This window comes from Dendrobates tinctorius, unplaced genomic scaffold (genome assembly GCF_039654945.1).
Source record: "Dendrobates tinctorius isolate UK_male_01 unplaced genomic scaffold, ASM3965494v1 ptg000152l, whole genome shotgun sequence".
NCBI lineage: Eukaryota > Metazoa > Chordata > Amphibia > Anura > Dendrobatidae > Dendrobates > Dendrobates tinctorius.
This window is the reverse complement of record NW_027361819.1, coordinates 948,372-974,399: the sequence shown is the minus strand read 5'-3', so window position 1 is coordinate 974,399 and position 26,028 is coordinate 948,372. Positions and strand designations below refer to the sequence as shown.

The 26,028-nt window shown below is 44.3% G+C and overlaps 1 protein-coding gene and 1 long non-coding RNA gene across 5 annotated transcripts in view; one reads left to right on the top strand and one right to left on the bottom strand.

Moving 5' to 3' along the window:
- LOC141050666 (uncharacterized) overlaps positions 1-3,168 on the bottom strand; it is a 34,064-nt gene extending 30,896 nt beyond the window's left edge. The window contains exon 1 of the long non-coding RNA XR_012220519.1: positions 3,036-3,168. This is a non-coding gene — a long non-coding RNA (uncharacterized lncRNA). The remainder of the gene's footprint in view (positions 1-3,035) is intronic.
- Positions 3,169-6,016: 2,848 nt separating this feature from the next.
- LOC141050664 (uncharacterized) overlaps positions 6,017-26,028 on the top strand; it is an 80,588-nt gene continuing 60,576 nt past the window's right edge. For 3 of the 4 annotated variants that reach the window (XR_012220518.1, XM_073547256.1, XM_073547255.1), the window contains exon 1: positions 15,491-15,622. Coding sequence is in view for 3 of the 4 variants with exons in the window: in XM_073547256.1 (XP_073403357.1) it covers positions 15,529-15,622 (94 nt within the window). In the remaining variant the exon portion in view is untranslated. Of the gene's footprint in view, positions 6,036-15,490; positions 15,623-26,028 lie in introns of those variants that run through there. The other variant, XM_073547257.1, reaches the window with a different exon arrangement.

Genomic DNA, 26,028 nt, shown 5'->3' with positions numbered 1-26,028 from the left:
CTAAACACACGTTGTACAAAAGAGCTGCTGACAATACACCTCGTCCCTCTGGGAGACCACATATAGTGCAGATGAGTGTGGCTAATAAAATTGTCAGCTCTATTTTTATTTATCCTATGATCACTCAAATGTGGGATAAATTAGTCAGGGCTACAGATTACTTAGATTACCAAATATGGGATATATTGGATATATTGAACACCACCGTTGCTGTCCAAAATCAGCTCATCATAGCCACTAATCAGCATACCATAGTATTAGATTATTTAACTGCAGCGCAAGGAGGTATGTGTCAAGTCATCGGACCAGCTTGCTGTCATTATATAGATCCCAACAGTAGTTTAAAGTTAAGATCAAAAATAGAGGATGTTCAAAGACTTAGAGATCAGTACGATAAAGACAATGATCGTACTAAGGATAGTTGGTGGTCAGATACATTCTCTTTTCTTAATCCAGCTAATTGGTTTAAGGGTATTGGAGGCTGGATAGCTGGGATTATACTAAGTCTATTATGTATTGTTGTTTGTATCTTTGTAATATATGTGCTATTGAAACTTGTTTTTTGGTGTATCTCTGTATGCAAGAAAAGATGTAGAAATAGATAAGGAAGTTTGACTGTAAACAAGAATTTAACTATTATTCCTTTGAGTCCTAGATTGACATCTCATTTCTGGCATGAAGGAGCGTACTCTTGCAATGATGGACGTGGCTTCAGTATCTGGGGGATGGAGAAGGTAGAAGACCTGTCTCCCTTGGGCAACCCGTCGGCCTGGGATAGTACCTGGTGAACGAGCCACTATCCGCTGTTGTTGCAGGATCCAGTGTTCCAGATTGTGGAAAATGAAGATGTCAATGGGGGGAATGATAGGAACTGAAGGAGTTAAATTGAGTTCTTTCTATGTTGCATTCTCTTGTTTAAAACCTTATCTGTTCTTCGAGGAGATGTCTCAGACATCTCCCTTGTGAACCAAGGTCAAATACCTCTGCTTTTTCGCCTAAATGACTTTCGCCTAAATCACTATGTTTGACGAGTGTGACCAACCTGTCAATCAGTTCTCCAAGCGATGCTACAGATCGCTTGGAAAACGCTAGCATTTTGCAAGCTAAATACGCTTGCAAAATGCTAGTTTTTCCGCGGGAAAGTCGCGGGAATTTAAAATGTGATTTTCCCGCAGAATGGAATTCCGGAATTCTCGTGGTAATTTCCGCGAGAGTTCCGGTACGTGTTGATAGGAACTGAAGGAGTTAAATTGAGTTCTGTCTATGTTGCATTCTCTTGTTTAAAACCTTATCTGTTCTTCGAGGAGATGTCTCAGACATCTCCCTTGTGAACCAAGGTCAAATACCTCTGCTTTTTCGCCTAAATGACTTTCTTTGTAGAAAACAAGTTGTAAAATCATTTGTACTGCGCATGTCTGTAAAATGTTTAAATTCTTTACTATAAAAGACGGAAGCCTAACTGATAAGCCAGAGGCGTCTTGGAGGCATCCCGAGTGGTATTATACAGCCCGTGTCTGTGTTATCCTTCTCGACAGAGCAATTGATTAGAGACATGTGGTGCTTCACACCTAAGAACATCGGTCCTTCAGATGAAAGAGTAATCTGAGGGATCCCGACAGTGTGCACTTAGCCTTATACATACTGAGAGATACACGTTTACAAAAGATAGTGTGGAGCTGTGTATATACTGTGTAGACTGGAGATGTGCCAGAGTATAGAGTATGCATTACACACCATGCACACAGCACCATACAATACAATCATCTCTACACTATATACACAACTCTTTATTATATACTATAAAAACACAGCAGGCAGGCTTATATATGCAGGCACAGACATACAGGCAGGCTTATATACAGGCACAGACATACAGACAGGCTTATCTGCAGGCAGGCTTATCTACAGGCAGGCTTATATACAAGCACAGACATACAGGCAGGCTTATATTATATGCAGACAGGCAGGCTTATATGCAGGCACAGACATGCAGGCAGGCTTATACACAGGCACAGACATACAGGCAGGCTTATATTATATGCAGACACAGACATGCACGCTTATATGCAGGCACAGACATGCAGGCAGGCTTATATTATATGCAGGTACACACATGCAGCCGTATGTTCAGGCGCAGACATGCAGGCAGGCTTATATACAGGCGCAGACATGCAGGCAGGCTTATATACAGGCGCAGACATGCAGGCTGGCTTATATACAGGCGCAGACATGCAGGCTGGCTTATATACAGGCGCAGACATGCAGGCTGGCTTATATACAGGCGCAGACATGCAGGCTGGCTTATACACAAGACAGACCTTATACATACATAGGTAAACACAAGCACATACAACCAATTCTGTATACATACATCCAGCAAGTGCAGCCCGAGTACACAGTGTAGAGCCCGGCCTCAGCGGAGAGCAGCAGGAGGAGTCAGTGATTCCTTTGCTTTATGGTGCACCGTGCAGGGCCGTGAGACCATCACTGAGGCTCTCCAGAGCGCTGCCTCCGAGACTTCACCGGTGACTGGCCTGCACACGTCTGTGTTGGCAGTTGCCGGCCACCTGTCACTACATGAAGCCCAGTGAGTGGGTTGGGCGGCCATAACCCCTCAGGGGCACATGCAGCTGCCCGAACCACTCATCCAGCCCAGGAGCAACTATGCGTATCTCCGCCCCCTCTTCAGCCACAGTGACCAGGCCTGCGCTCTGTGCGCAGGGTGTGGCAGATTAGGGCCGACGTCTGCTCCGTCGGTTAATACTACAGCCCTGCAGGTGTTTGCCCCACTTAGCAGATCGCCAGTCCAGACCTAGTTTACCCTGTAGGGTGGTAATGTGATCATCACAGATTATCATCTATACCTCATATATACCGTATGTACAACAGACATTGCTACGTTTAGGTAGAAAGTTGTGGAGCAGATGAAACACAGGCTACTCTGTCATGGTAGGATGATATTCACCACCATGAAGGCTAAACTGCATGTTACAGAACACAACAAAATGGAGGTCCCCTCACAGCAGCCGCTTTACCTCATAAACTACCGACAGGGGCCACTGAGGTACAAGGCCAGAGCCTGGAGCCATTCCTTTCCTCAGCACTGCCTTTCCCGCTCTTACTGACTTCATGGGCGGAGCTTCTGCTCTGCGAGTGGGGTGATCTCTAAATGCCGCCATTTGATTTGCTGCTCAACTCTGTGGACACGCCCACTATTAGGTGAGAGCGAGAGAGTCGATGGCGGCTCTTCCCGCGCTTTGAGCATCACGTGACCACGCCTCCGCTCGCACGGTGCACTGCACTCTCTCTGAGGTAAAAAAAAAATGGCGGCCAAGTCTTATGTGAGGTGATTCTGACTGAAACGTCGTGTGTGAAGCACCCAGGGGGTAATTTATCGGCACAACTAGTCTTCTATCGATAGTTAAAGCTTTTAACACATCTGGGATAAGATGAGGTCAGGAAGTATGTGAAGATTTTTCGCCATTTTGAGTATGAAAATGTGGCAGCGTTCATGGGAATGTCTTAAATTGGGGATGGTTTTGATTTTTTTTTTCAATCATTTTTATTTAAAGGAGAAACTTTTTTGCGCTTTCGTGTGTTTTTTTTTTTTTTTCTTTTGATCCCAAAGCCATATTTTTTTTTTTCTGTCTTTGATAATGGCCGTACGAGGGGACGAGTTGTAGTTTTGATTGACCCATTTATTTTACATATAAGGGAGGAAAAACGGGGATAAAAATCCAAGTGAGGTGACGCGAAAAGAGAAAAATCTACTCCGCTCTTTGGGTTTTGTTTTCAGTGATCATGTGATTCTCCAGGTCAGTACGATTGTGGCGATACCAACATTGTGTACAGGTTTTATTTTATTTTTCTCTTTAGTGAGGTGTTTTATATGTACTGTATGTATTATTATTTATTTTTTTGGGGGGGGGGTACATATGTGCGTTTTAATTGCATTTTTTTCTCTGAGGGGCCGATACAAATGATGTATTTTGTGTCTTATGGAATAAAATCTTTGATAATGCAAACTTTCCTTTTTTTTTCCCCTATATTTTTTTTTTTTAAGTATTTTTACAAATGTTTATTTTTTTCCATCTTTCCCAGTGAAACCTGCAATCATTTTATTACTAGTTCCACACAGGGTGTCCCTTACGCCTGGATACTTAGGCAAAAAAATACATATTTTCAAGAAATTAAATAACATTCAATTGTAAATTTGTATAGCTTCTTCAATATGGTTTCCATAATTTGAGATGCAAAGGTTGATTCGCTTCGCAAAATTCTATTAGATACTGTAATTAAAATTATAGTTAAGGCCTGTTTCACACTTCAGTTTTTGTCCATCAGTCAAGATCCACCGTTATGCAAAAAAAAAATGGATCCGCCTTTTTGTTTGTAGGATCCGTTTTTTTTCCCATTGAGTTGCATTACCGGCGGATCTTGACGGATGGCCATCCATTGGATCCGTTTTTTTGCGGATCCGTCAAAATGTTGCCGTCCGCCGATATGCCCGAACGGAGCATGTAACTTTTTTTGTGCTGCAGGATCCGCATTTCATAGTGCGCATGCGCGGGGTAAAGAAGTCAGCTTGAAATTTAACCCTGAAATCATTTCTGGCGCCTGCAAAAAATTCTCGATCGAAAATTCTGCATTCGACGGATCCATAAAAAAAAAACGGTCCGGTGGCATCCGTTCACATCAGTTAGCAACGGATCCGCTTTCCGCCATTTTGGCGGATTTTAACTGACAACAAAAATCTGAAGTGTGAAACAGGCCTAATAAGGCTGAGTTCACACGTGGCTGTTTTTTTCGCATTTCCGTGGCGTTTTTAACCGCAAAAAATAAGCATCTAATGCATTCCTATGGGATTTAGCAATGCTGTGCTAATGCTGCGTTTTTTAGCACGGCGGAATCGCTTCTCGGTAAAAAACGCAGCATGCTCATTAATTTTGCGGAATCGCGACGATCCCGCACCCATAGGAATGCATTATTCTGCTTACTTTCCGCATGTGGCTGTGCACAACATGCGAAAAGTAAGCACAACATTTGCGGATGGTACCCACGGTCCGGAGGAGAGGAGACTGTCCTCCGGGCTTTGGGTACCATATCCCTGTAAAAAATAGAATTTAAAATAAAAAATATTGTTATTCTCACCTTCCGACATCCCGCGCAGCCTTCCCGCCTCTCTCCACGCTCTCGTTCCCAGTAATCCTTTGCGAAAATGCCCGCGATGGCGTCCGTTCTCGCGGGATCGCAAAGTCCCGCGGTCATTCGCGCGACGTCATCGCAAATTACCGCGAGATGTTGCGATCTCGCGAGAACGCACGTCATTGCGGGCATTTTCGCAAAGGATTACTGGGAACGGGAGCGTGGAGAGAGGCGGGAAGGCTGCGCGGGACGTTGGAAGATGAGAATAACACTTTTTTTTTTTTTTTTTTTTTTTTAATTTTATCTTTTACTACTGATGCTGCATAGGCGGCCTCAGTAGTAAAAAGTTGGTCACACTTGTCAAACACTGTTTGACGAGTGTGACCAACCTGTCAATCAGTTCTCCAGGCGATGCTACAGATCGCTTGGAAAACGCTAGCATTTTGCAAACTAATTACGCTTGCAATATGCTAGTTTTTCCGCTGGAAAATCGTGGGAATTTAAAATGCTATTTTTCCTGCGGAATAGAATTCCGGAATTCTCGCGGTAACTTCCGCGAGAGTTCCGCTACGTGTGAACGTAGCCTGAGAATTCCTGCGTGCAGACTTAATAAATAATCTTTATTTTTATATAGCACTAACATATTCCGCAGCGCTTTACAGTTTGCACACATTATCATCACTGTCCCCGATGCGGCTCACAATCTAAATTCACTATCATTATGTCTTTGGAATGTGGGAGGAACCCGGAGGAAACCCACGCAAACACGGGGAGAACATAGAAACTCCTTGCAGATGTTGTCCTTGGTGGGATTCGACTTTAGGGACACCCTGTAGTATCGCGCTACATTTGGGACTGCCAAGTCTGGTGTTGCATCGGGGAAAATATGGGTAAGAACTGGTTTATCTGGGTATATAAGTAGACTGCTATTTAGGCTGGGGTTACACTTGCGAGTGCAGTGCGAGAAACTCGCACGATAGTGATGGGCAGTCCAGCTCTTTTTGGTGATGTGGTTCACTCGGCTCCGCTCACCAAAAAGAGCCGGCTCTTTTTGGCTCAAAAAGCGTCTCTTCTTGCAAAAAGTGCTACTTTCCCCACTTTTATCACTCCAGTCTCTTAAATATAAAGCCTGGGTCTCATTATACAGCTGTACAGGGGTCTAGTGAAGGCTTTTTAGCCATTTTCTCAGAGTGTAAGCTCCTGGGATCAGGCCCTCACTCCTGTCCGTATTGCTGTTTTGTGTTATCCTCTAATATCTGATAGTTGTCCATGTGTTCTACATTAGGGTACCGTTACACTTAGCGATGCACCAGCGATCCCGACAACGATATGGATCGCTGGTACATCGCTAAGTGGTCGCTAGTGAGCTGCCACACAGGCAGATCTCACCAGCGACATCGCAGGGGTCGGGGGTCGCTACTTACCTGTCAGACGCGGCGGTCCTGACGTCCTCCCGCCCGTGTCCATGCGTCGCTCGTCGGCGCCACAGGAAGCCCAGCAGGAAGCGCCCGACGAGAAATGATCCAGGACATTCTCGCGCAATCAGCGATAACCAGCGGGGGAGCCGGTCGGAGGTAAGTATCAGACATAGCGATATCGCTAGCAATATCGCTATAACGTCACAAAATCGGTGACGTTACAGCGATATTGCTAGCGATATCGCTGTGTGTAACGGGGGCTTTAGTCAGTGCTGTGACATCTGCCGACGCTGATTATTCTAAGGCTATGTGCCCACATTGCGGATTTGCTGCGGATCCACAAGTGATTTACAGTGCAATGCTATTATATGGGGAAAAAAAACGCTGTGTACATGCTGCAGAAAAATCCAAGTGGAAAATCAGCTGTTTATTTTCTGCAGCATGTCAATACTTTGTGCAGATTCCGCAGCGTTTTTACACCCATTCCATTATAGGAATCCGCAGGTGTAAAAACGCAGGCGAAATCCGCACAAAATCCACAATAAATCTGCGTAAAAACCTCACGGATTTAGACCTGCGGATTCTGCCAAGAGATGCAGATTCTGCACAGAAAATTCCAGACATCAATCCGCAACATGTGCACATACTCTTATAAGTAAATCCTTGGAGACATGTTCAAGGTTCTTACAGAGTAACTCTGATATCTGCACCATACATGGCACCCCTTACCTACCAATTCTGGTATGCATGGTACCCCTCACCCCCCTATCCTGGTATGCATGGTACCCCTCATCTCCCAATACTGGTATGCATGGCCCCGTCATCCCTATAATGGTATGCATGGCCCTCTCATCCCTATTCTGATATATATGGTCCCCTCACCCCCCCCAATCCTGGTATGCATGGCACCCCATTCCTCATCCTGGAATGCAGGGCCTCCTCTCCCCCTTATCCTGGTATGCATGGTCCTCTCGCCCCCCAATCCTGGTATGCATGGTCCTCTCACCCCCCCAATCCTGGTATGCATGGTCCTCTCACCCCCCAATCCTGGTATGCATGGTCCCCTCACCCCCCAATCCTGGTATGCATGGTCCCCTCACCCCCCAATCCTGGTATGCATGGTCCCCTCACCCCCCAATCCTGGTATGCATGGTCCCCTCACCCCCCAATCCTGGTATGCATGGTCCCCTCACCCCCCAATCCTGGTATGCATGGTCCCCTCACCCCCCAATCCTGGTATGCATGGTCCCCTCACCCCCCAATCCTGGTATGCATGGTCCCCTCACCCCCCAATCCTGGTATGCATGGTCCCCTCACCCCCCAATCCTGGTATGCATGGTCCCCTCACCCCCCAATCCTGGTATGCATGGTCCCCTCACCCCCTAATCCTGGTATGCATGGTCCCCTCACCCCCCAATCCTGGTATGCATGGTCCCCTCACCCCCCAATCCTGGTATGCATGGTCCCCTCACCCCCCAATCCTGGTATGCATGGTCCCCTCACCCCCCTTTCCTGGTATGCATGGTCCCCTCACCCCCCTTTCCTGGTATGCATGGTCCCCTCACCCCCCTTTCCTGGTATGCATGGTCCCCTCACCCCCCTATCCTGGAATGCATGGTCCTCTCACCCCTAATCCTGGTATCCTGGTATGTATGGTCTCCTCACCCTCTATACTGGTATGTATGGTCCTCTCACCCCCCCCCTATCCTGGTATGTATGGTCCTCTCACCCCCCCCTATCCTGGTATGCATGGTCATCTCACCCCCCTATCCTGGTATGCATGCTACCCCCTAACCCACCAATCCTGGTATGCATGGTCCTCTCACCCCCTTATCCTGCTACCCCTCACCCCCCAATCCTGGCATGCATGGTCCTCTAACCCCCCTATCCAGGTATGCATGGCGCCACAACCCTCCCTCTACTGACTTCACGGTGAATACCCGATCGGTAATCTTTTGTGCCGTGATGTGAGGGCGGGTTGTTGGGCTGGAATTGGCGCCTGCACATTCCTCTCTTTCTGGCGCCATTTTCTTGAAGACACGCTGCAGTGTCTTCCACAATATGGCGCCGGAAAGCGCGGACTGCGCATGCGCCGATTCCGGCCCAACAACCCACCCTCTCCTGTCATCACCGCCAGACGTGAGACCCTGCGGCGACACCGAATCGGTAAGGTGTTGTGCCGGAGATCGCGGCATGCATTCAGTGCTTACGCATACCGCGATCTCCTGGGGAGAGTGCGTCTACCATGATCTCGTGGGGGGTGCGTCACTCTGTCTGGAGTCAGACTGCGCAGGTCCGTCGCGCTTCTGCAGTCTATAAAGGCTTTGGACAGAGTGATGTTTAGAGCGTTATATTATATATATACCCCGAATCTGTCCACAGAGTTTCTCTGCCTCAGATTTATATTATTACTTTCCCACTGTAGAGCAGCAGGAACTACAGAAAATAACGAGAGGGATAAGATGGCTGTCAGTTCCTGACCTCAGCGCCTCTGCTCATCCTGCAGCTGCCGGACATCCACTGATATGTCAGTGACAGTCTGTGTGACTGCACATTGTGATCTATCACAGATCGTGTGTGTGCACTCACTGCACGGAGCAGCCGATCACAGTACAGCTCTGTGTTCATGTGGGAGGAGCCCAGTCGCAAGTCAAAGCCTTGCCAGTCACTCCTCACTTGTGCTCACTGCTCTAAATCTCCTCCTCAGCTCCTTCCAGCCCCCAGCCAGGCAGGAAGAAGCAAACAGCAGGGGTAAAAAGAAAATTTGGCTCAGCTCCCAGTGGTGAGCTGACTCCCGTTGGTCACATGAAAGAGCCGGCTCTTTGTCTCGGTTTGTTCACGAACGACACACCACTATCGCACGAGTCTCTCGCATCAATACCCGGCACTGCCGCTGGCACTCGGGACCAGTGTGTTCGGCTACATATGCAGCTGCACATTTTGGTCCTGAGTGCCGGGTATTGATGCGAGAGGCTCGGGCGAGTTTCTCGCATTGCACGCGCAAGTGTGACCCCGGCCTTAGATTAAGTGTTCACAATGGTACTTTTCAGGAGCAATTAAGGTATTTGAAGCAAGATTTATACTGAGCTATCCTGACTCCATCTTTGTTTCTTCATACATGCATCTCTTTACTTGCAAGATGGAGTCTATGATTAGATAAGCGGGTCTCAGGAAGGTCTTTGTCTAACAAAGAAAACGTAGGAAAGTGGTAGAAATGAAACTAAATGAGAGACACACCTAAATGTTTCAGTTGGGTGTATACAGAGTTAACTTTAGCCAATGAGATGTATGTATGCTAATGCCAGCACATATTTAGCGATAAGATGAGCCAATTATGTTGTTACCATGTATGACCGGTAGATACCTATAAAACCTTGACCAAGGTATGCAATAAAGAGAGATCTGCTTGGATGCTCAGTTTATCAGCGTAGCTCTTCGGTGCATGTATTTGAATTGTATAACTTAGATTGGAACAGGCGTGTCTCAGAACGTCCTACATTATGTGGCGACAACAGTATACTGATTATAGATATGCTGACTGCTACCCTTCATTCCTGCGCTCGTGTGACTAATCTGGGTCTATAATTTATGCCAAGTTTGATCCAAGTACTAGTGTTCATAGGTGACTCCTTTGCTCTGCTCTTATAGTAATGTGTCGACCCCATACCTTTTATACTTGAGTTTATTTTACTAATTATCTTGTCTGTATATATGTATTACATATTGCGTGCTACTTAAATGTCACTGATTCACAATGACATTTAAGTGGTTAAATGGCAGCAACTGGATTTAGTTTCGGTTGAAGATGTTGAACGTAGGTGCCAGCGGTATAACACAACCATCATCCACTGTGCATTCCAGGGCCCACCAACAGGCCATGTTTTCAGGATTTCCCTTGTATTGTACAGGTGATGCAATTATCACCTGGGCAATGCTAAGAAAATCCTGAAAACATTTTCTTGCCCCTGACGAAGCCTCCTTGGTGTGGCGACACGCGTCGGGCATTTCCACAAGCTCCCCCTGCAATCAATATGCCTTGTTGACTATATTCAGTTTCTACCTGGAGGGATTGGTATTTGTGATATTCATGCGGTTTTCTGTATATACATCTTTGGTGATTACTGTATCTTGCATTCTGTGGGATGGTTTTCCCTCCCTCCTTGTGATTTCCTATAGGATTTCACACAGTGATTGTAGCTATTGAGGCATATTTATGGTTGCACGTTTACATTTTACATTATCTTGTTGGTGACTAATGAATGGGTATTGTCTTATTATTTTTTCCTAAATGGAGTTGATTTATTATGCCCATATTTAACTATTTATAGGCATTGAGCTATTATTGTTGACTCTTATATGTATTGTTCTGCTCAAATATCTCTCTGCGTTGTGAACCAACATTAACTATTTGTATAAATCATTTGCATCTCTCTGGGGGAGTTTTCTAGCCTTATTCAGGGCTAGCAGGGTTTACTGTCATAGCTATGACGTTTTAAATGTTTTTAATGGGTTATTTCCTTTTTTTATCCAATAAAATGATTTTCTTAGGTGATCCTGGCTTCAGTCTGTAGCTTTTCTCTTTTTTTCCTTATGGTTGTTGTTTTACAGACTTCTTGTGTATCCCTTATATGTGGTGCCCTCTAATTTTTCTATATTATATCTGAAGGTTTTATAATAAAACCTCTTTATTTTTCCGTATGTGATTGGATGATCCGTCACTAGATCTTAGGGGTCATACTCACTTGCGAGAGACTCGCACGATTGTCGTGTGAGTCTCTTGCATGAAAACCTGGCACTGCCGCCAGCACTCAGACCAGAGCGTACGGCTACATGTATTTCTATGCAGCCGCACGCTCCGGTCCAAGTGCTGGCAGCAGTGCCAGGTTTTCATGCGAGAAAATCGAACGATAATCGTGTGAGTCTCACAAGTGAGTATGAGCCCTAACAGTGTAATCTGTATACACCAAGCCAGATGATGCTGGTGTTTTACTTTGCAAATTAAATTCCACAAACCTCGTCCGTGACACTTATATGTTTGACTGCGCCATGATTCACCGAGTGCCTGTGCTTGGTTTGCATGATCATTTGTATGGTATTTCCCCCTTCCAGTGGGCCAAATAGAGATGGAGACCAGAAGAAAACTGTAGGATCTCCTGAGGACTAGGACCTTTGAGGCAGACTGAATTTCCTCGTCTGCAAAGCACCCTAGCCTACCAGAATACTATGTTATGGAGACAGGAGGAGTACGGGCCAGGAGGGTGGTCCCGCATAATGGGGAAGAGAAAACAGGAATCCTACAACATAATGACGGTCAGAGGAGGCCAGGATATGGGGGTCTGCTGGGGAACATCACCCCGATGGGATAGAAGACAATTGTGTCAGTTTGGATATCAGGATGGGCTCTGTTCCGTTTCTGCTTATCATGCCTTATATGTGCTGTTTACTGCATCTGTTGATATATGCCCCTCTGAGGAACTTAGTTCTATTCCTTCCATTCTGAAGATGTAACTTTCCTTTTTCTTGTCCTGATGTAGAATCTTGCATTTTTCCCTGTTAAATACCATTCTATTAGTCGCTGCCCATTGTTCAAGCTTATGTACATCCTTCTGAATCCTTTCTCTGTCTTCCGTAGTGTTAGCTATCCCTTCTAGCATTACATCGTCTGCTAATTTGAATGGATTACTTTCGGTTCCCTTACCTAGATCATCTATAAAAATGTTGAGCAACACTGGGGCCAGGACAGAGCGTTGTGGTACTTCACTTGAAGCACTTTTACAATTGGATGTGCAACCATTTATTGCCACTCTTTGAGTATTATTACGGAGTCAGTCACAAGGAAATAGTTCTGGAAATGATCTGAGAAGACACTCGTCAGCAGGACAACCTGTCTACTGAAATCTCTGCATCTGAAGTGAAGCAGAGTGCCAGTTATACACAGGAGCGGTCATATATCAGTATATCAGGCCGGTGAATTTGTGGCAGGAGATCTGTAACTGGTCCCTACTTAGACCACAACACATGAATGCGGGAATCCAGTTTTGGCCACATAAATCGGAGCCAAAATATAGCCACTGACAGATCAACAATATTCAAACATGACTGTTCTGTAAGTCCAGATCGCCGCCTGCTGCCATAAATGCCGGACTAGCTGAAATAGAACAATGGATTAGTGCCGGCCAGCCAGGGCTGTGGAGTCGGTAAGCCAAACCTCCGACTCCGACTCCTCAATTTCCCTGACTCCGAGTCCAACTCCACGACTCCGACTCCCACACATATTGCTTATATTTAAGTGAAAAATTTATTGTAGTACAATGTGAACCTCAGACATTTAATCATTTTTATGATCCAATAATCAAGATATTTAGATAGAACAGAATATATATTGGTGTACTACCCGGTTTTCATTCTTTTTGGTACAGATACGATATGGATAGACAGATATGGATAAATGGATGGATAGAGCAGATTTCTAATCTGCTTTTGCTATTGAAAACATTATCTATGAGCTCAAAAACCTTTCAGGTGATGCAGTTTTTTAAAAAGATGATCTGCTTTTGCAGCTGAAAAACGTATCCTCAAAAAACACAGGAAAAACGCTGTGTGTGAATGTAGCCTTAGATCAGGAATAGAACAGCCATTTATAGGACATTTCATAACTTTCCCAAACTCCTATGAAAAAATATTCAGCACATCCTGCATTGAATTACTGTACCAATTTATTATATATTTTAGGAGTCGGTCCATTTTATACCGACTCCGACTCCACCAAAATGAGCACCGACTCCACGACTCCGACTCCGACTCCACAGCCCTGCGGCCAACCAGTTTGGAGGTAAGCGCCAAACAGCAGCTAGCAAATTCAACATCATGTCTCTCATTATTAAAAGGATCTTCTTCTTAAAAAAGTGGTCTCCAAGTGCTAAAATTAATGTAACAAAGTCAAACATGACTCCCTCTCCTGGATCTCGCTCTTACCTTCTGATTCTGTCTCAAAGTTTTTGCTGCAGCGGTGACATCACATCCACAGCTCAAATCACCGCTGCAGCCAATCACTGCGGCTTATGTGATGTAGATTGCTTGAGCCGCAAACTCAGTGATTGGCTGCAGCAGTAAAGAAACCAGGAAGGTGAGTGCCATATGATTTTATTGTACTTTTCATGAGCTCTATCATTTGGTGACCACTTTTATAAAAAGTCTGTCCTACCCTGTACCTGTTAGCTTCTGTCCCTGGATATTTATCATACGTGTCCAAAGGCTGAATCGTGGCACTATAGCGACATCGTACATGAAACGTACACATACTGTATGTGTCATCACTCTGCACAGGACAATTAGGGCAGATTCACCCACATCCTTGCAATTTCTGCTACTACCTTTATCTACCTTTATCTGAAGGAATCTTGCAAAGACCCATGTGCTTGCATCTAAAAACCCATTTAGATTCACTTAATATCAGTTCATTATTCTCTCATATATGAAAAACGGGACACTATTCACCAGTTTTTGGTGAGTGTGTCTGTTTTTACCTTCAGTGGTTCTAAAAAGAAAAATTGCAGCGCTTCTACCCATTACAAAGTAAAAATGGACAGTACATTGTTTGCAACAAACCAATAGACTTGAGCGGATGGTTTTGATCTGTGATTCAGATAAAAAAAAACAACTATATATATTCAAACCACATCAGGTTGTACAGCGATGCTCCATTATTCAGTACCGCTGAAAAACCCAATCCCCCTCATGACAAACCTGTATTTTCTATACATTCATTTAGATAGGCTTCAGTGTGGAGAACTTAAATACTCGCCGTTCGAGTATCAAATCCGCAACATGTCAGTCTCTCTTGTGGTATGCTGAGCTTTGCGGTAGAAACACTTAAAAAGCATGTAATCTGCTCCTAAGTACATGAATAAGGTTATGTGCACACATAGCAGAAAATTTCTGCTGAAAAACCTGACTCCCTTCCCAGAAATCGCTTTTTTTCTGCGCGGTTTTTGTGCTAAATATGCGCGGTTTTAATGCGGTTTTTTTCTGCTCGTTTTCAAGACACATAGAAATAGCCAGAAACGCGGAAAAATCCGCGAAATTAATGAGCATGCTGTGTTTTTTTACCGCAAAGCGTTTTTTTCGTGGTAAAAAGCGCATCAGTATGCACAAAAAGTGCAAAATGCATAGAAATGAATGGGAAGATTATTTTTAGCGGTTTTATTGGCAAATCCCTTAAAAAAAAAAAAAAAAGCGCTGTTTGTGCACACAGCCTGTCAAAAACGAAAATGCTTTATTTAAAGCATGACAAACCAACAAGAAACAAAAACAGCAGCGTCAAAAAGTGATAAAATGCATTTTAAAAAAAAAAAAGCAAATTCTGCAGCATCAAAAAACGCACCAAAAGCTCATTGAGGAAACGTAGCCTAATGTGTACATGCTCAATGTGTGAAAATTGCATGCGTAAAAAACACCTCTAAAAACGGTTGTAGGAAACAGATTTTGTGGTCCATAAGGTGGATTAAACAAACTAGTGTAAAACAAAACCATAAAAAAAATCTGTTCTAGAAAAAAAAAGCAAAATATTCATCTAAAGAAAACTGTTATATGCGATCATTTTTATATTCTACATCCCATAGCAGTGATATAAATGCAGAATAAATCACATGGGACTAAACGGACGATTTTCACGCTGAATTCTAACTAAACTAATAAATCTGCCAAATTATTTCCCTCCAAAAGACGAAAACCAATAAATCAGATTCCGAGACTTTCCCTTTAAGATTCTTTGGCAGTCCGTCATCGAGCCGGTTATATATGCAGTGTTCAAGTGGAGCGATGAGATAAGAAGTGAAATAAATCAAAGGCAAAAAATGTTCTGGTTCAGAGGACGCAGAATGGGAAATCTGGGAATTTATTTGTATTTCCAGAAGACAGCTGCCTGCTTTCACTTTCACTATCCTGGGTTAAATCTGCTGAGAATATGAAGCTTTGTGGAGACCTGAGAGGGGGACATATAAATAAAGGTCCCGCCATGGGGCGAGCGATGACCCTGCTGCTTCTCCTCCTGCACACATGTGAGTGTTATTGTATCTGTATACCGTGTATAAGTCCCTGTAGCCACAACCCCACCCTCCTCAGCCTCTCCATTGTCTGCATTGTGTGCACAGGGTTTATATTACTTCTTATCAACGATAAAACGTGTAAATACATAAATGTAGCCCATCTGTCATTGTCAGCGCTGACATTGCTCATAGTCTTATCATGATGTGCATGATAATAATAGACTGAACTTGATCCACTTAGGCCATGTGCACACGCTGCGGTTTTTGCTGCGGTTCTGGCCCTGCAGAACTGCAGCAGTTCCGCAGACATGGTACTTTACCATGTTAGCCTATGGGTTTTCACTTTACCTGCGGTTCCGCAGGAAAAAACCCACAGGTGAATCTGCAGTGTGTTCACATAGCCTTAATCTTTTTTTCAATCTTGTACATTATTTCGAGGACTCCAAGAAAAGTGACAATAATTGTTCTGCTTCTTCTAATGATGCAGTTGTTGGTAGCCCTCATTCATATGTAAGGATATCATGTATCATGAAATCGTTACACACGTGTGTCCTTCATATATTAGTTTCCTGAAGTTCGTCGTCCGCTCGTGTGGTCCTGGCATATTTGGAGTAATTTAACACAGGTTTTATGATGCAGAACTTGTCGCTAGTCTTAGTAAATATCCACATATTGTAATTTGCTCATTCATTTTGCTGTGGGGAAAAACAATGGTGCAATGGAGACTTGTCCTGTAAATCCAGACTGTTCTTTATTTGGTAATCAGGCGTGGCTGAGAGTGTCTAGTATTACTACATAGTATCGACACATCTAGTTATACAGAATTCTGAGTCGTGTACAGAACCGCATTTTCAGTCCCAGTGAGATCAGACAAAACGTGGGCCGTGCACATGTCCGATTTTCTCCCCACGGAGTGACCGAACGGAGAAGATGGAGAAATCTTTTCTTTTTTTTTTTTTTCCCATCTTCTCCTCATCTGAAAAAAATTGACTCATACTGTGATTATCATAACCGGACTAGAGAAAATACAGTTGTGTCATAGCCATAGGACCACCCATAAATGTCTTACGGGGGGACTTATAAAAGTTATCAGAAACTTTATTTTCTGAAGCTATAAGTTGAGGTCATAATGTTTCCCAATATACTTTCCATGTCAAGTATATCTCTGCATGAAGTCACTGAATAGAAATTCCTATAGTTTTATTTTAGGGAGTATCCTGTGCCGGTCCTGTAACGGCGGGAGCAGCGTCTGTATCTGGCCCCTGCAGCTTCAGGGTATGGTCTGGAAGGTTTATTATCTGCAAGTAAATGATAGGGATTCGCATTCTACGTCACTGAGCAGAGATCTGTAAGACCTCGAATAAGTGAAGCACAAAATGCCATATTGATGAATTGATAAATAATAATAATGCAATATCTCTAAGATTAATGTCCCATTTTAGAGGAATGTGGGAGAAAAGGAACTTAGAGATGGGAGGGGAGGAATGGACGGAAATATTAATGTTAACTATGGAGTGAAAATAATAAAGTGCTTAGAACAAGCTGTAGGGTAATGAAATATATACAGTATATACACATGCAGATACTCTCACCGAGATCCTACAAGTCCCTTCTGGATGCCAGTCCTTTTGGGACAGACCACCTCTCTGTCTCCAATGGGTGCACAGCACCTCCCTACACTGTGCCGTCCCTCGGGGGCCGGGATGAGTGTGATCCACCTCCTTCTCCACATGTATGTGGTTCACTCTCAAGCGTTCTCTGGTCTCACACCCTTACATTTACATGCAGGACACCGTACACCATTCATCCTTCCTCCTGTTCCCTTACAGTGACTGTTGGACAAGTGAATAGTTGAAGGGGCTTTCTGCTCTTACGTAAAAGTTGACCGTGAGAATCCTTGGTAATAAAACTTAAAAAATAAGGCATTTTTACCCCTGGAAATTGCGCCAAGCTCTAATGTCTTCTCTACGATGGTCTCCACAAGACCCAGTGTAACTGAAAATACCTCGCCATACACAGTAGTCAGAAACAAGGCGCTCTGCGGACTACACAATAGAGAGGATGTCCGGTCTCTGTGGCATACTGTCATGATTCCTGTGTGCTCGGTGGCAATGGATGGTCATGTGTGCAGCGATTGGGTGGTGTTCGTGACACCCTGTATTCCCGATGCTGATGGATGGTCATGTGACCGCGTTCGTGTGATTTGTATACTTTGGAGACCGATGCCATCTGATCTCTTCCTGCATTTCGCTTCTGTTGACAGAAGCCGAGGGAGACTCAACCGCTTGAGGGTTTGGTGAAGATCTCCGTCGCTGTCATCTGTCTTGCTGTGAGGCTCGGCCATAGCTCAATTTCCTAAGGATCAAGATTGTCACTACATACTCCATACTTTGGTATCGGACAATGTAGTACAAGCGATTAGTCAATCTTGGGTTCAAGTCCCATAAAGGGACTAAAAAAATAAAGAAATACATTATAACAATTTTTAATAAAAAATGTAAATATAAAATGCAAAAATGTAATTCACCATCCTTTTCCTCTGTTGCAAGTAAAGAAAGGACAAAAATAAAAACCTAACACATTTGGTATCTGTTCGTTCATAAAAGTCCGATCTATTAAAATATGAAATAAAATTAAACATCATAAAGAGAAAAAAATCAAAATGCCAGAATTGTCTTTCTGGTCGTCTCACTTCCCTAATAATATACTGTATAAGCAAATAAAGCGTATGCTCACATGTCTCAGTACAGTATGTGGTAAACTAAGTGCTGCCATTCAGACCTACAACTCCTCCTAAAAGGGATAAACAGTTGTTGTCCGGTAGTTGACAACCCCTTTAAGGTCAAGTTCGGGAACTCTATGGCTTTATATCTGATAGAACCAACAAAACCACCGAGAAAGTGTCCAAAATTACTTTATTAATAATTAGCATATATATAAATAAATCAAATATGTATAAAAGGGGGTCAATGCCATGGATAAGGCACTACCGGGGACCAAAATATATGGTAACATAAAAATACATATACACACAGATAGAATATAATAATATAAATATAATAATTATAAATATATAAAGTGACCGTGCTATAATATATAGCCAGATTTATAAAATATAGTGCAGCAAAACGACTGTGCAGCAATATATATGTAAAATAATGAATAGTGCAACAAAACATATTAAACGTAAAAAATACGAAGGTACACCGAAACGCGCGTCGGGGCTGGCACATCCCGGGGACCCCTGCAGCATATAGGTATTACACGCAGCATTGTTTATTTTCACACTTTATGTTTTTGTGCAACTTCTTTATAGTGATTCACTTCAATTGTATGCACTTGAGCCACTTATTGCTTTTTTTACGTTTAATATGTTTTGTTGCACTATTCATTATTTTACATATATATATTGCTGCACAGCCGTTTTGCTGCACTATATTTTGCACTTTATTAATATAAATCTGGTTATATATTATAGCACGGTCACTTTATATATTTCTAATTATTATATTTAAATTATTTATTATTGTATCTGTGTGTATATGTATTTTTATGAGCCTGAGATTTGGGAGTTGTTTCTAACCAGAGCCCCTTTTGTTACTTATATTCTGTCGATTTTTTTTTTTTTTTTTATTTATTTATTTATTTTTTCCTCCCAGTTGTAGAATTTTTGACTTTATTATTTTTCACAGACTCCATCATTCTTCTATTCTCCAGTCTGGTATAGGTTATTCTGATTACTCACACTCTATAAACTGTGAGGTTAGGTCGTCTAACCTCCTGCATATGTATGGTATATAGTAACAATAATAATCTTTTATTTTAGCGCCAGCATACTCCACCACACTTTACATTTCAGAGGGTATATGTACAAACAAGATATATTACATATAGTTAAGCGCACACCAAGAGGAGTGAGGGCTGTGCTCACAGGCCACCATGTATGAGGAAATAGGGGAGACATGAAAGGGAAAAATAAAGTCCTGGTGTATAATCCGACCATCAGTATAATAAATGGGGATTTTCAAATATTTCTCCGTTAACCGGTCACCAGCCAAAATGTGGACAAATACAGATACAAAGAGCTACCGAGTGCGTGGAAATGAGAACGGGTTAATTAGATTAGTGAGTTGATAGAATAGTCTAAAGAAATGTGTTTTTTGGGCGTGCTTGAAACTGGATACTGGAAATTAAACAAAATGTCTGGGGTCGCTTCACCTGGAGCACCTCTGAAGAAATTGTGTTGACAGTGTGTGCCAGGGTTGCCACCGGGATGTTCTGGCCTTAGGGGGTGCAGCTTCATCAAAGGCACTTTGCAGCGTTTTATTATATTGTTTCAAAGCCAAACTGCTTTATGTTAGGGAGGAGATTGGGGACAAGTTGCTGGGTATTGATGGCACATAGATTTCTATTAGTGTGGTAAGAGGGGGTTTCATGAGGGGGCAACAGTTATTGAAAGAAGGTTGTGGTCAGAAAGACTGAGAGGGGAATTAGTTAAGTCATGCAGGAGCTGAGCTAGGAGAAGACCAGGTCCAGTATCTTCATGAGTAGGAAAGTTAGTAAGGCCAGGTTCATATTGCGTTAACCCAGCCCGTTCAACGCATAGCGTTGACGGGCTGAGTTAACTGTATAGCATAACGCTATTGCGTTTTTTATACCCGCTAGCGCAGATGATTCATCTGCACTAGCGGTGACGGAGCCTCAGACGCGGCAGCCCACGTCCAAGGCTCCGGCACTGAATGACAGCACATCGCGAAAGCATGCCGCTTTACGGCATGCGTCGCGATGCGCCCGATAATGGGGGTCAATGGCAGCGTTAACGGACTGCATTACATCGCATTATGCCGCGGTGTAACGCAGTCTGTCTAATGGACTGCCATAACGCAATGTGACCCTGGCCTAAGCTGTGAAAGCCCGAATGAGGAGGTCTGAAAGACAGAAGATGAGTGGCAGATGGTGAAAGCGGATCATCAATGGAGATATTAAGGTCCCTCCAGATGAGATTGGGAATATCACGTGAATAGAAAGTGTAGACGTTGGGGGGGAAATGATCCAGTAACCAGTTTTAGGGTCTGAGAACGATACACAACTGCCACTCTCAGGGAGAAGTGGTCAAAAGTCTTGACGATGTGGACCTCAAAAGAAATGAAGATATGTGAGGCTTTTCACTGGAAAACCTGAAAAGCAAATTTTAATAAAAGAATAAGAACTAAACACCAACTTGTATTTTCTCAGGTCTAGGGGTATGTGAAAAATGTAGGCCACCATGTGAGAGGGTAGCAATGAATGCGGTGACTGATTGCTGGTTCCGGGTTTAAGTAAGAACCAGAAGATTAAGTGACTTTGAAAGGAACAAGTCATGGATTAAGGTGAATTTATTACACAGAGATCTGACCATCCAGAGGGCACAATAAGGCCTCTTTCACACATCAGGTTTTCGCCGTCAGGCGCGATCCGGCGCTTTTGACAAAAACCGGATACGGCGAAATGCAATGCCGGATCCGGTTTCCCCCCCATTGACTTGCATTAGAGCCGGATCGAGCCAGATGGCCATGCGTTTCATCCGGTTTTCGCCGGATCCGGCAATGTGTCGCGATCCGGCGTCTGGAAAAAACGGCTACTGTAACGTTTTTTGTCTCCGGCGAAAAAGCCGGACACGCCGGATCCGGCGTGTCTGGCTTTTTCACACAATGAAAGCCTATGAGCGCCGCAATGCGCCTGATCCGGCGACAGCCGGATCCGGTTTTTTTGGTCTGAGCATGCTCAGTAGCTCTGCCCACAAGACATATATAAAAGCAAGACAGTGGGACCCTCAGCCACACCCAACATGCCACCCAAGACAGCAACCAGGCGCAGGAGAAGGCAGGAGACATCTGCAGCAGCACCATCAGCACCACCCCAATTGGAGCAGCATGCTGAACAACGGGAGGGGAGTCCAGCAGCAGATGAGAGACGGTAATTATCAAATCCCCCATTCCTCCAAACTAGGGCCATGGAATATCAAGATATTCATTGGCCCTTTGTTTATCTTTATTCAACAGCCGCCCAATAGATGCAGCAGCAGCAATGGCAGCAGCAGGAACACCACCCACAGCCATGGAGTCTGGCCAGCAGGAAGACAGCACATCTTCTTCTGGGAGCCCTCCCTCGCATCGTCAGCGTTTGACGGTAAGTTTTTATTTCCAAAATCCATCATCTCTGTAATATATGTCTATTCATTGCCTTTTATTTCAAAACAGGAATCACAAGATGAAGAGGAGCTCCCAGAAGAAGAAGGAAGGGGTGGACAGACACCTGGAGTGGGCTCACAATTGGTAAGATTTTGGCATCAAACGCAGAAACACAACATCACACTACACACAACACATAGAAAACAATGTTCTGCAGACCACACACAGCAAACAAATGCCTACATCCAAAGACATAACATTTTTTGTTTTCTTCTCTAGTCTTCCCAATCTGGTGCTCGGCCAAGAGGTCCTTGCAGTGCCTTCCAGGGTCGTCGGCGACAGCAACGCGGCGGTCACCAGCGTGTAAGTATAAATATTTTTGCTTTGTTTTTTTTTGCACTTTTTATTTCATTTCTTTTGTGGAGGCTAATTATGTTATTTTTGTCTTTTTCTTTAACAGCCTTCACAGCGTGCTCCCTACTCTGACGGTGAGGATGGAGGAACCGATGTGGACCACCTCATCGATCTCGTCAGAGAAAGGGAGCCGCTCTGGAATATGGCTGACCGCCGCCACGCTGACCTGATCGTTACCCGACGACTCTGGGAGGAAATCTGTTCGCTCCTTGTGGGCCGCTGGGAGGACCTCGATGCTCGGGCCCAGATTAAAGAGCGTAAGTATATACAGTACCGGTTGCTTGATGTAAACCAGTGTTTCCCGAACTCCAGTCCTCGTGGTCCCCACAGATCATGTGTTCAGGATTTCTATTTACTATGGAAATCCTGAAAACATGACCCCTGGGGACCATGAGGACTGGAGTTTGGGAAACACTGATGTTGTATACTAACCACTCCTTTCTCGTTTCAGGGAACAGAATTGTGAATCGGTGGCGGTCTGTGAGGGATCGTTTCAAGAAGGAGTTCAATAAAGAGATGCGGGCCCCGAGTGGATCTGGAGGACGCAGGAGCAAGTGCAAGTACGCACAAGCCCTGTCGTTCCTCTGGGAAACAATGGTCACTAGAAGGTAAATATTACACACCACATGTGAAAAAAAATAGATGTAACTTTTTTTTTTCAGCCAGGGCCATACCATGTCAGTATTTTAATTGTTTTTTTTTCTCTTTCCACAGCACGGTGAGCAGCACTCGGGAGCCTGCACGATTGGACCCTTCTGAGGCGATCCCTGAGGAGACCGGCACAGAGGGACACTTCGACCGCCCCGTACATCTGCACCTTCCCAGCCTTCCCACACATTCGACCCATCTGTCCCATCCACCAGCACAGGAGCATCGTGGCCGCCTACATTACATGAAGCTGCTAGTGAGGAGATCGCTTTCCCTTTACCCCACCCTTCTGCCCCTGCCACCTCTAGTACACCTGCGGGTACTGGGCGGCAGCGGCAGAGGGGTCAGGAAAAGACTTATGCGCCAGAGTTCTTGCATCTGAATGCATCTTTCCAGAACTGTCTCAAAGTCTTGTCAGAGCAAATCTCCGCAGGCTTTCAGCAGATCAACTCCAGCATTCTGGAGGTGAAGACACTTCTGCAAACCATGCATTCAGAAGCAAGATCTTCGCCAAACCACACCTTTTTCAGGTCTGTTGTGGAGCGCATGGAAACGCTATCTCCTACCCAGCAGATGCATGTAATGCATTCATGCCACGGTGCTCTCCAGCAAGTTACCTCCCAACCTCCTCCTCCCACCACAGTAGTTCCTCCACCTGCACCCCCTCCAGCCACTTTCCATCCTCCCCCTCCTATTAAATCTGCACCCCCTCCAGCCACTTTCCATCCTCCCCCTCCTATTACGTACCAGCAACCTCCCCAGTACCAGCAACCTCCCCAGTACCAGCAACCTCCCCAGTACCAGCAACCTCCCCAGTACCAGCAACCTCCCCAGTACCAGCAACCTCCCCAGTACCAGCAACCTCCCCAGTACCAGCAACCTCCCCAGTACCAGCAACCTCCCCAGTACCAGACATCTCCCCACTTCCAGCAACCTGCCCCGTACCAAACTCCTTCCCTGTACCAAACTCCTTCCCCATACAACTTGCCATCAACATCATCTGCTCCTACAGTCCCTGCCCAACCCTCCACTCCACCGCCCACCACCTCTTCTGCCTCCCACATGTCCACCCATTCTGTAGCTTTTTCCACACCATCACCTCTAACTGTTCCTTCCCCACCACGATCCCAATCCTCTCTCCACACTCCCATTGTCGAAGTGTCCCGCAGCCCCTCCAGCAGTATTTCCACCCCACACTACACAGATTTATGATGTGTTTTGTAATAAAAATGCCCAGTTGGTTTCAAACCTTTATTAAAAAAGTTTTTTTAACTTTAAAAACAGTTTACAAAAAATAATTATTTTAAATAAAAGTTAAATTATTGTTTACACTGGTTGTCTGTCATTTCTTTCTGCGGCGAAATATGTTTTAAAAAAAGGTTAAATACAGGGTATTTAAAAGGTGAAATGGTATTCAAAACTAGGTATATAACTGTGGGTAAATTTTAGCTTTTTGCCACAGTTGTGTTCCTGGTTGTGTTTGAAGCAAAGTATTTCACCTAAAAAGTTGTGTTTATTGTTGGTGATTTCCTAACAATGTACACAACTTTTGTTAAAAGGTGAAATACTTTGCATAAAACACAACCAGGTACACACCTGTGGCCTAAAGCTAAAAATAGAGACCATGACAAGATAGCCAACTTTGGTTGGCAAAGGTATATACTGTTGGTACAGAAGGTACACAAGTTTGGTTAAGGGCACAAATCTTTCACACTCTGTCATCCTGCCAGTGTACTCTGCCTTGAGGTGACATAAAGTATAGTGCAAAATTGTCCCTCATTACTGAAACCGTCACAGAACTTCTAGTGGTAATGTCATGGTAATCTTGCAAGGTGGTTTCTTCAGAGGAAATGGGTTCCTTGCAGATAACAAAATTGTGGAGTACCACGCAAGCTTGATCACCTCATCCACAGTTTCTGTCTTGAGGTTGATCGCAGTCAATAGGACCCGCCATTTGGCTGTCAGAATACCAAAGGTACATTCAACCATTCTTCTTGCTCTTGTGAGGCGGTAATTAAAAATGCGTTTTGTTCTTGTCAATCCTCTGCTAGAGTACGGTTTCAAAAGGTGTTCTGACAGCTGGAAGGCTTCATCCCCTACACAGACAAATGGCATAGGTGGACCAGATGTTTGCGGCAGCGGTCTAGGTGGTGGGAACTGGAAGGTGTTTCCATACAGTTTACGCCCCATGGCAGACAGTTTGAAAACTTGAGAGTCATTGGAGCGGCCATAGGCCCCAATATCAACAGCAATAAATTTGTATTCCGCGTCAGCGATGGCCATGAGGACAATTGAAAAATATTTCTTGTAATTGAAATATTCCGATCCCGATCCAGCTGGCTTTACAATGCGGATATGTTTCCCGTCCACAGCGCCCAAGCAGTTGGGAAACTGACATATCTGTTGAAACTTTTCTGAAATTTCAATCCACCTCTCTGTTGTGGGCTCTGGTAAAAACTCTTCAGCTAAGGAGTCCCACAGTGCACGGCATGTGTACTTCACTATTCCAGATATGGGGGAAATCCCGAGTCTGTACTGGAAATGCAGTGACGAAAGGGATTCTCCAGTTGCAAGAAATCTGTGGGGAATTAAAAAACAATCAATTAGTTTTAAATCACGGCATTACATACCAAAACTCAGCTATAACACTTGGAGATACAAACTACCACCAACAAGATTGCAGTGAAAGTGTGCTCTGATGCGATCACATCCAATAAATGTGGGTTACCTTAAAGTCACCATCAGACGCTCTGCGGGTGAAACAGAGAAGCGGCAATAGGTGTCTGCTTTTCTTATGAGGTGTGCAATGCGCTCCACCAAGTAATCAAAATTCTCCATTTTCATCCGAACATATCCAAAAAATGTATCCGGGTTTCGTCGAAGGTCCATGCAGAGTGTAGAATAGACCCCACGCGTCATTCTCTTGGCTGTGATGGGGTGGATCCACAAACGTCGTCTACGATGCCTGATGCGCTGCTGTCTCGCTCTCTCCTTCTCCAGAACAATCACCCTCAAACGATTTGCCTCCGCTGTAAAATCCGCCAAATTCTTCAAAATATTTCCAATGACAACATCCATCTTCGCCAGTAACTTGCTCTTCTCTCCAACCTGCACTTTCTCCTCTACAACCTGTCAAAGAAGGGCTGTAGGAACACGCTATATATAGTTTTCCAGTAGCCAATCCCG